The sequence below is a fragment of the Myotis brandtii genome, unplaced genomic scaffold, assembly GCF_000412655.1.
Source record: "Myotis brandtii unplaced genomic scaffold, ASM41265v1 scaffold475, whole genome shotgun sequence".
Classification (NCBI taxonomy): domain Eukaryota; kingdom Metazoa; phylum Chordata; class Mammalia; order Chiroptera; family Vespertilionidae; genus Myotis; species Myotis brandtii.
Window position 1 is genome coordinate 448,491 of NW_005368148.1, and position 10,681 is coordinate 459,171.

The following is a 10,681-nucleotide window of genomic DNA, read 5'->3' on the forward strand; positions in this document are numbered from 1 at the left end:
AACACCCGGCGGGCCGGATAAATGTTTTCGGCGGGCCACATGTGGCCCGTGGGCTGTAGTTTGAGGACCCCTGCGTAAACTATCTGGTAGGATCAGTATCTTTACCTGTCAAATGGCAGTAAAGTGACATGAAGACAGGGGCACCTTTTGCTTGAGTCACCACAGTGTCCACAGTGCTTATACTCAATCATAAAAATGGTAGGAACTTGATAAATACTTGTTTAATGGGTGACACTACATAAATAAAAAGCCACTTATATCACTGAATTATGAAAGTAAAAATGATGCATATCAAATACTTAGAAAAAATACTTAATTGTCATGTTTTTCATGTATAAGAACATCTAATCCTGTTTGTCCTTATCGTAGTGTGCTATAGGGAAAACATTCTTTAATCAGTTTACAGTTATACTAGTAAATATGTAGGGTGGCGTCAAAGGATGTTTCAAACTTCGCATTTGAAATGTTCTAATCATGCCATTATGCGAAGTATATAAAGAATTTGAAGTTGCAACAGAAACATTGGGGTGCTTTTGAAAATAGTAACAACGAAACAAACATAAAAACACCATCTTCTATACTTGTCTCATTGGATGGCACTTTGTATATCATTTGTTTTTTCATTATTTCCAAAGTTCAGTAACACATCCTTTCAATAAGAGTATCTTTAGAGAACATTTCAAACATTACTTCAGTCTCTAAAAGGTGTATTTGGTTTGCAGGTGGGGGCGGAGGTGATGGAATGTTTACTCCAGCAGAATGGCCTTCTGTTGATACTATACATGTAATCATGTATAGGCACGCTGGCAATCTCCTCTGGGGCCCTGTTCTGAAGTGAGAGTAATGGAATAGAGAGGATGGAGACTGACAGTGGCAAATGGGTTGTATGATATGAAGAGATGGAGCCGGTCAATCACTGGGTACCTAACCCAGTTTCAGTCCAAGCACTAACCTCTTCATTGTGTTTTCCAGGACATGAATGATTACCCTCCAGTGTTTAGTAAACGCATCTACAAAGGGATCGTGGCTCCAGATGCTGTCAAGGGTACCCCGATCACAAGTGTTTATGCTGAAGATGCAGACCCTCCTGTAAGTAAAGGACGTTGATCAATATTCTGTAGTAAGGAAGCCGTTAACGCTCGCGAGTGAATGACCCAGTTCCCAAGGCAGCACGTGTTGTTTGTGTATTTCATTCTGTTCACTCACCCATTTTATGTTCTCTCACCTGTTGCATCTACAGGTACAGACTACATTTCAAATGATTATTGTTGAAGTTAAACAATTAAGGATAAGCTTTTTGTCTCACTATAATTCAAAATTTACTATTCACCAATGTATCTAGTACTAATGATAAATATATAGAGACATAATTGTCTACATGTGGAGCCAGTATAATTTGGATTCTTTATTTAGAAAAGTTAAAGTTTAGTAAAGGTAGGTTTTATCCTTATATGTTTTCCATTATATTCATGCATAATTATTTTATTATCAAACTCTAAATCAACATATGATATAATACTCATATTGAATGTGTTAATTTTGGTAAACTAATATCTTAACATCACTTTTAGATGACACTACATATGGGTGACACTGCATAAATAAAAAGCCACTTATACCACTGAATTATGAAAGTAAAAATGATGCATATCAAATATATCACTTTTAGATGACACTACATATGGGTGACACTACATAAATAAAAAGTCACTTATATCACTGAATTATAAAAGTAAAAGTGATGCATATCAAATACTTAGAAAAAATACTTAATTATCATAAAAAAATAAATTATTTTTTATCCAGGATTTTACCTTATTAAGATATCCCAAATTGCCTTTCAAGATTTAGGGGTTTTAATTAAAACATTATTATAGCAGAAATGAGGCAAGTTTTTCTAATGCATTAAAAATAGAATATGGAAGTAATAGTATCTATATAAAATGCTTTCTAAAAATAATTTGAGTACTTTATAAATGCTAGTTATTCTCATAATGACCGAATGATGAAGATGTATTTTTTTTTTTTTTACTGGAGTGAACTCACACCCTTAAGTCAGTGGCTGATATATTATAAAAATATCAAAGGTGTTGAATAACATATTTTAGAAAAGTGAAAAAATATATGAAACACCTGAATTTTATAAGAGGTTTTAAAGTTCTGTTTCATATTCCTAACATAAATAGTACTTATGTACTGCTATTTATCTAATAAAGGTGAATAGCAGTCATAACAGTTTTTAGCTTCAATTGTGACATCATATAAAGTCTTTGTGACTAAGAGGTCTTGGAAATAGTAATGTGAAGGTGAAAGCAGTGAACTTTCACTCAGGAGCTCCTTTCTTTGAGTATGCTATGATGTCTTTGAAACATTTATTACATCTCGAGAAATATGATAGGCAAAATGTCATAGTCTTTTTTTAATTGGATTTACTGGGGTGACATTGTTATATAATATTATATATGCGTCAGGTATACAATTATGCAATATATCATCTGTATATTGTATTGTGTGTTCACCACCCCAAGTCAAGTCTCTTTCCATCACCATTTATCCCCCCTTGACTCTCTTCTACCTCCCCCGACCCCCTTTCCCTCTGGTCATCACCATACTGTTGCCTGTGTCCATGGGTCTTTCATTTTTTTCTTTGTTTAATCCTTTCACTTTCTCATCCAGCCCCCAACCACTTTCCCTTTGACAGCTGTCAGCCTGTCCCCTGTATCCATGAGTCTGTCTCCACTTTGTTTGTTAGTTTATGTTGTTCATTGGATTCCACATATAAATGAAGTCATAGTCGAACACACTAATAGAGATGGTAAATGTGAAATAGGTGGTTTGTCTGCCTTTTAAGTAAACTCTCAGAGATACAGAATAGTTTCAAATTAGGAATATACATTCAGTTCTATTCAAGACATGCGTTGGACACCAATTCCATAATGGTCATTGTGCAAATCAGGTTTTGCTCCCCAGAAACTGATTCCAAACTTACAGAGAAAAAGGAACTGCATATAGAAACTGTAACACACGGGCTAAATAGTATAATCAGACACAGCATCTTAGCAGATTCAGATTTCAGAGAAATTTTCATCAGTGCAGAATTTAAGATAATATTAAGGTTAGTGGCATAAATGATGAAAGACTAAAAGTAGGCCTCCTGGTCACCAATGTGGGGCAGATCTCAAAGATGGCAAAATCCTCACTTTACTTTTGGCACCTGTGACCTTGTTACCTAGTTTGACATTCAGGTCACTGTACTGATGTGAGAGAAGCTGTCTTTAGTCCATTGTCCGTTTTATAAAGCTATATTGCTTATTTAGAGAGCAGACCCTGTTTTTATACCCTGCCTCTCTCATGGAAATTTACCAGGCTCAAATTCCGCATTTCTTTGAAAGTTCTTAGATGGCATTCCCAGTACTTTTTAACATTTAATATATAATCCTGACTTTTTATTAGATGGAAGGTGATTGCCAGTCATTCAGTTGGAATGCTGAACATACCTTATTTCGGTTAGTGAATATGTATGATATCAGACTCAGTTTTAATCCTCGAAACACTAACAATCTTTTGGTATAACCAATATTCAGCCTGTTCTCCAATTATTGCTGCAAATTGGGCCCCTTAAATAAGCATAGTTCCAATTTGGCTGCACCTACACCAATTTGAAATAAAGGCCCAATTCCATGAAAATTTTCAGAAAGAAATATTACGGTACACAGTTTTCAAAAATATTATGATCACATTTTACTTCTATTATTTTATGTTGGAGTCTTAAATACAGACTAAGTATTTGTTGAATGAACTTGTCAAGTGTTTCTACTTGTTCCTATTATAAACATGTATTAATTACAAGATAGTTTCAGATAGTTTCAGTTTCATACCCTTCACATCTCCTCTGTCAGCTCTATAAGTTGGGGCTATAAGTATCTATGGGGACATATGTTTACATAAAAGTCTCCTTTCCAAACTAGAAAGTAATGACCTTTAGGGCAGGAATCACAACTTACTCGAGTTTGTATTCCCACATCTAACTCTATGCTTGGTACTTAATAGCCTGTTAGAAAAATTGGTTGAATAATTCAAATAAATGATTAAATTCATGTTTATAGCTATACTCTTCAGAATTGACAAATTGAGAGTTCTTTAGAAATTTAGTTATTTGTGACCCTGAGAAAATGTCGTAGTGTGTAAGCCTCAGTTTGGCTATTTGAGGGCTGTAGAATTAAGGGAGGTGGTGCATATGCTTAGCACAGTTTCTGCACCCTTCTATAGCAGGTATTGTTAGAATTCTGCAATAATAATTTCATTTCTAGAGGCTGGCTACATTTTTTAAGGCATCTTGTTTCTTTTGAATGAAGTGAGAACCACCCATTTTAAAGTAGAAAATAGCAACAACAAAATCTTTTGAAGTATCAGATGGAAAAACTGGGTAAGGTCTTAGAGCCAGAGCGAGCATTGTTGCTGAATATAAATTAAAAATTATAAAATGCATGTTGTGCAAAACGAAAGTGCTCTCGAGGGAGGGGAAAAATCTTCAAGGGACTTTTTTTTTTCTTCCCACTGAGTTAAGGCTGTTAGGACTTTGATTTTCTGCCTTGATTTTGTGACAGCATCGATGTGAACAGTGAATGACTAATCATTTTGGATATTTAAAATTGCTAACTTTTTCTTTCTGCTCAGCAGAGACGTCTCACTCCAAATGTTCACAAAACATAAAACTGCAAGTGTAATTTCGATTTGCATATACTTATTCTTTCTGAAGCTACCTCTCACGCACCATGATATAAAAGTTCTCTTTGTGGGCCCAGTAAATGCCTGACACAATAGTGTCCTCTGTGAGCACATGGGAAGGAAAAAGTGGGATAAATGAATGAAATTTACATTTTGCTCATCTCCAAAAAAATCTGAGGGACCTACAAGTATTACCTTTTCATTTTCACATCATTCTTTTTACTTCACGCATTTTAGGAATTCATAAGATTCTTGTTTAAAGTACAGCAGTAATTGAAACGTGTTTAATATTAGCAATTTAAACAAACTCTCTTATTTGCCTGTATTGGTGTAAGAATTATTTAGACATTGAAGACTCATTTTTTCTTTTCTTATATTGATTTATGAATTAAATGTATTTCATAAAAACGATCTTGTATGCTCTCGCTCAATAGTAATTGGTTTAAAAATCAATAAGTATTCTCACTATACTTTTTTTTCCCAAGGATTTCTCTAAAAGGAAAATAATTGCAGTGTGTGGGGCATTTCCCCCCCTCTTTGGAGATTTTGAGAGCTATACTAATCCTCGGAGTTCAGACAGGCTACCTGAGGAAGTATTGTTAAAGTGTTTTCACGGGTGGCTTTTACACTCTCCTCACTCACTCAAGGGCACTGTTGTTGATCTCTAGAGAGTGGAAAAGATGGTCAGGTTTTTCTTGTATGATTCATACCTTGAGTTTTACTAAAATGTCATGTCATCACCAAGTAATGGCAGATAATTATGGTGCTTAAAATGCTTAACCTTTAAATAGTTATTCTGATGCAGTCTGTTGGTAGAGGGCATAACAGTAAAATGAAAGCAACAACCAAGTGTCTTTACCCATGATGTACTGCTTGCTTTTTGTGCCATAGTTAAAACTCTACAGAGCCAGGAGTGTTATAAGATTGTATTTTTATCTCCAGATAATATAAGCGGTCCTTTATCATTTCCGGATGACATCTCCACAGTTCTATTTTTCATCACTTGCCACATACGGACTGGTGTTGTTATGCTGTATTGATTTAGGTTATTGCTAGCAATGTTGCGAAAACTTTGGTTTTAAACATCGTTGCCTACAAACCAAATTGCTGACCCAGGAGCCTGTGGGGCAGTGTACTCAGCACAGTGGGGTTTTTTTTTTGTTTGTTTGTTTTCCTCACACCAAAGGTGTTAAGGATTGCCTACAAACCAAATTGCTGACCCAGGAGCATGTGGGGCAGTGTACTCAGCACAGTGGGGTTTTTGTTTGTTTGTTTGTTTTCCTCACACCAAAGGTGTTAAGGAAATAATCAAGAGCTATTTTCATAATGCATGTCAGCTTGTGCAAATTGAGAAGATATAACCCCAGCCTTAGTCCCTTTGGTCTTAAATACTTCATTTGAAAGCACACCATGAAACAGTTGGGACTTGATCTTTACAATGACAATGAGTTATAATTAGCTTTGAAAGTGTAAATGAGTACAAAAGGGAGGGCTTTATGAGAAAGTTAATACATGGCTAATGTCAAGAAAAGGCAATGGGAAGTATTCTAAGAATCTGTGTTATTTTCTTTCCTTTTTTAAAGCATATAGATTTCTTTCAAGAATAATTATAATGTTAAAATTACTTGAAATCAATATTAGATTTTAACTGTTAGTGATGTAAATGTTGCTCTGCTAATTAGGAAACTGCCATGAGTATCAGCTAAAATGATGGCTTATGGCTTAAATAATTTCCTTTGTTTGAATTTCTTGTCAGAGAAAATGGGAACAGAGCCTTTGAAAAGGTAGCTTGGCCTGGCCAGTATGGTTCAGTGGTTGAGCATTGACCTGTAAGCCAAGAGGTCATGGTTCGATTCTTGGTCAGGGCACATGCTGGGTTAAGGTCTCAATCTCCATTGTAGAGTGCGTGCAGAAGGCAGCCAATCAATGATTTTCTCTCATCACTGATGTTTCTATCTCTCTCTCCCTCTCCCTCCCTCTCTGAAATCAATTAAAAGAAAAAAGAAAAAGAGAGTAGCTTGGCTTCTCAGAAGTTGGGTTCTTGGCCTTAACATCCTCAAAGCCAGGCCATGGTAACTCTTGGTCTCATTGATATTCCATTTCCTTAAATGATAGCTATTCTTAGGTGGTAGACCACACCAAACATGTGCCTGCCACAATATAAACACTTTGTAGTACTTATTGAACGAATAAATCAATCAGAAAACATTTAGTGTGGACTTCACAAATAAGACTATGGCAAGAGAGAAACAGAGATGAAGCCATGAGAGTGTGTATGAAAGGTGCCAAGGAATGAAGGTGCCCTGGTATGGTCTGAGCTGCTCTAGGTCGGAATTCAAGGGTAGAAGAAATCAGCATAGAAGAGCTATCCAAAAATTTCAGTCAAAACGTTCATCAGTTGTTCCTGAATTTGTATGCTGTGATTGGAACTGATTCAATGAATGTTAGCTATTAAAAGAATGCATTAAGGCTGTTTTTAGCTACTCATCTGGGGACAGGAAATATGGAAGATATGTTTTATGGAATACAGTTTATTATATAGGAAGAAGAAGCTTACTAATGACTTGCAAACAGGGCAGAGGCAAAATTAAAGCTATATATTAGAACAATTAATTTCCTGTGATACACTTTTATCATTGAATGAGATAAATGAAACCAGGAGGTGAGTTAGCAGCTATTGCTTTCATTTCAGCATGAGAAGGAAAAGATTGATAATGAAAATGGGGGAAATATAAATACTTAAAAGCCATTGAAATAGAAGAATTAACAGTGACTGGGCCTGGGGTTGAATATCGCAGACAGAATAAAAGCACAATCAGAAGTGAATCAAGAGTTTCTAGCTGGAGTGAAAAAAAAATATTTGCTTTGTTGCATCTCTTGGATTACTCAAATATGTCTTAAATTTTTTACAATATATACCTTGCAAGTTCTTTCCTTTTTTCTTCTTTTAAAAAAATGTCTTTTTATTGATTTCAGAGAGAGAGAGATAGAAACATCAATGATGAGAATCACTGATGGGCTGCCTCCTGCCACTGGGGACCGAGCCGGCAACCTGGGCGTGTGCCCAGACCAGGAATCGAACCGTGACCTCCTGGTTCATGGTTTGATGCTCAACCACTGAGCCACACTCACCAGGATATCCCACATATTCTTTATTCACTCCTCCACTTACAGATATTTAAGTTATGTCCTCAATTTGGCTGTTGTGAATAATGCTTCCATGAACATGGGAGTGATGACCGAGCCGGCAACCTGGGCGTGTGCCCTGACCAGGAATCGAACCGTGACCTCCTGGTTCATGGTTTGATGCTCAACCACTGAGCCACACTCACCAGGATATCCCACATATTCTTTATTCACTCCTCCACTTACAGATATTTAAGTTATGTCCTCAATTTGGCTGTTGTGAATAATGCTTCCATGAACATGGGAGTGAAAATATTTCTCTGGGATCCAGATTTCCAAGCATTCAAGAAAATTTCAGGGACAGGAGCATTAACAGTTATGTTATGGACTCTGACATCAAAAGGATTCCCATGTAGCCGTGATCTTTATTAACAGTGAAGTAGCCTGTGCATTTCTAGCACAGCAGGATTTTATGAACATATAGCAACAAAATCGCAATGTAATAACAGAATAGGAAGAAAAAAATACCATTACATAAAGTTAGAAAAAAGCAAAAATGCACATAGTAGTACCAGTTAGATTTACCTACCCAAATGCTGCAAAGTAAACAATACCAAAATATCACTAATTCATTATTTTAAAAAATTATATTTTGTGAGGCAGCTGGGTTGGTTGGTCTTGGATTCAGGCTGAAGGTTGAGTTCATGTCCAGTTCACATGCTTCTTTCCTCAGGAATCCTTTACTGAGCCACCTGCTGTTCACATAGTGAAGGACAGGATCACAAAAGAACTTGCTTAACCGCATGATCACATCTAAGACTTTTGGTTGTGTGTCACAGTCCCTCAGCTTCCATCGACCAAAGCAAGTCACAGGGCCAAGCCCAAAATCAGTGGGGCAAGAAGTAGAGCTAAAAAAAAAAAAAAAAAGAATGAGGAGGAGGAGGAGGAGAAGGAAGACAGAAAGGAATATTTGCTGAACAATCATGCAGTGCACCACAACAGTGTAGTTAAAAGCTACTCTTTAAGTGCATTAAAATGGTTGCCCTTTTTGAAAAAAAGGAGGAGGTTATATTAAGTAGGAACAAGATGTGAGGATAAATTGACATAAAGAAATGAGAAATAAATATGTCTGGCAGATCCATTGATGAAAATGTTCCATAAATTATTGGTTATATTTTACTTAAATCTCTGTACATGTGGTCCAAACAAAATAAAAATCCCTCAGTATTTAAGGCACTACATTAAGTGTTAAGGATTAAAATTTTCATGTTTTCTAACCTTAGAATTTCAAACATAAAGACATAGAAATTAATCACAAATCAATCAAGTCAATAAAAATGACAACTGCGAAACCTTTAAGGAATAATGTTTAGGGTGCTGTAAAACCAGGCACAAAGAGTCTGATTTTGTGTAGTGACTCAAGGATGGTTCTGGACAGAAGAATCAGGCTCAAAAGTAGGAGGAAAAAAAATAAGTTTTAAAAAACAAAGGAGGCAATTTTGTAAGGAGGTAGAGAGATACACCTGAGTCAGATTGTATTCAGTCTGGTGGCCACAAAGACAGTGTCAAGATCTTTTGTTTCATCCTAAGAAAAATGGGAGGATTTTAAGACAGAAAGGATAGGGTTGCTAATTACTAGCTCTAGTTCAAGTTCATCTTTATTTTTAAGTTCCCTTGGTTTTGGAAGTTGGTTTTTGTGAAGGGAGTTTTATTTTGTTTGGACCATAGGTACAGAGATTTTAGTAAAATATAACTTAAAGGAAGTTAAATATGCCCCCATGGTTACCTTATACATTTAAAAAATGTATCCAAATGAAGAAATGTTAAAAAGAAATATATGATTTGATGTCTCTAGGGGATTGACTTATGTTTGCCTTTGAAAAACATTTCCCAAAAGAGTTAGTGGTAAATAAGCTTGAAGCAAATATTTCTTAAAATCTTTAGTAGCTATGTGAATACAATATCTGTAGAAACTGAACTATATGCAGACATTATGTTAAGTCAATGATATATGGCATAAGGACCTTGCCTTTAAGAACTTCAAACTCACTGTGTTGTCAAAGCATAGTGGTCACTTCAGGTGTTTAAAAGCAGGGTTGGGTCCTAACCGGTGGATAGAGCGTCAGCCTGTGGACTCAAGGGTCCCAGGTTTGATTCCGGTCAAGGGCATGTGCCTTGGTTGCGTGTACATGTGGTCCAAACAAAATAAAAATCCCTCAGTATTTAAGGCACTACATTAAGTGTTAAGGATTAAAATTTTCACGTTTTCTAACCTTAGAATTTCAAACATAAAGACATAGACATTAATCACAACAACCACAAATCAAACCACTTTATAGTACTCCCTGATGCTAAATCATATTTGAGAAATTTTGTGAATTGCACTGTTACAGAATACATCAGATTAGCTGATTTCAAAGACATTGAGGAAAAACAATTTTGGAAACCATGTCCAAGAGAAAACTCTTTGTGTGCTTGAAAACAAATTACCTAATGTTTGTGTGTAATGATAATAATAGGGTTAGTATTTCCTGACAAAATGCGATTGCCTTTATTATGAAGAAAATTACATGGGTCTGAGCAATTTCTTGGTAATTATGTATTTAAGAAAAATGACTAAATCCAGGTATCCCCTGATAGTAAGCATTTATTATTTTGTCCATTATAGTCTCATTGAAATTCCTTATGTTTGCAGGTTTAGAACATCTTTCATACATATCTGCAATTACCTTCTGTAGTAATTAACTACATTCTCACCATCATTAAGTCAAAACATACTGTGTTTGACACTAACTATAAGAATGGAAATTAGAAGTAAAAATGTACT

General features: G+C 35.7%; 1 protein-coding gene across 1 annotated transcript in view; it reads left to right on the forward strand.

The window, feature by feature from the left end:
* Positions 1 to 10,681, forward strand: part of PCDH15 (protocadherin-related 15) — a 567,795-nt gene that overhangs the window by 415,533 nt on the left and 141,581 nt on the right. The window contains exon 21 of the mRNA XM_014547486.1: positions 973 to 1,092. Coding sequence (XP_014402972.1) covers positions 973 to 1,092 — 120 coding nt within the window. The remainder of the gene's footprint in view (positions 1 to 972; positions 1,093 to 10,681) is intronic.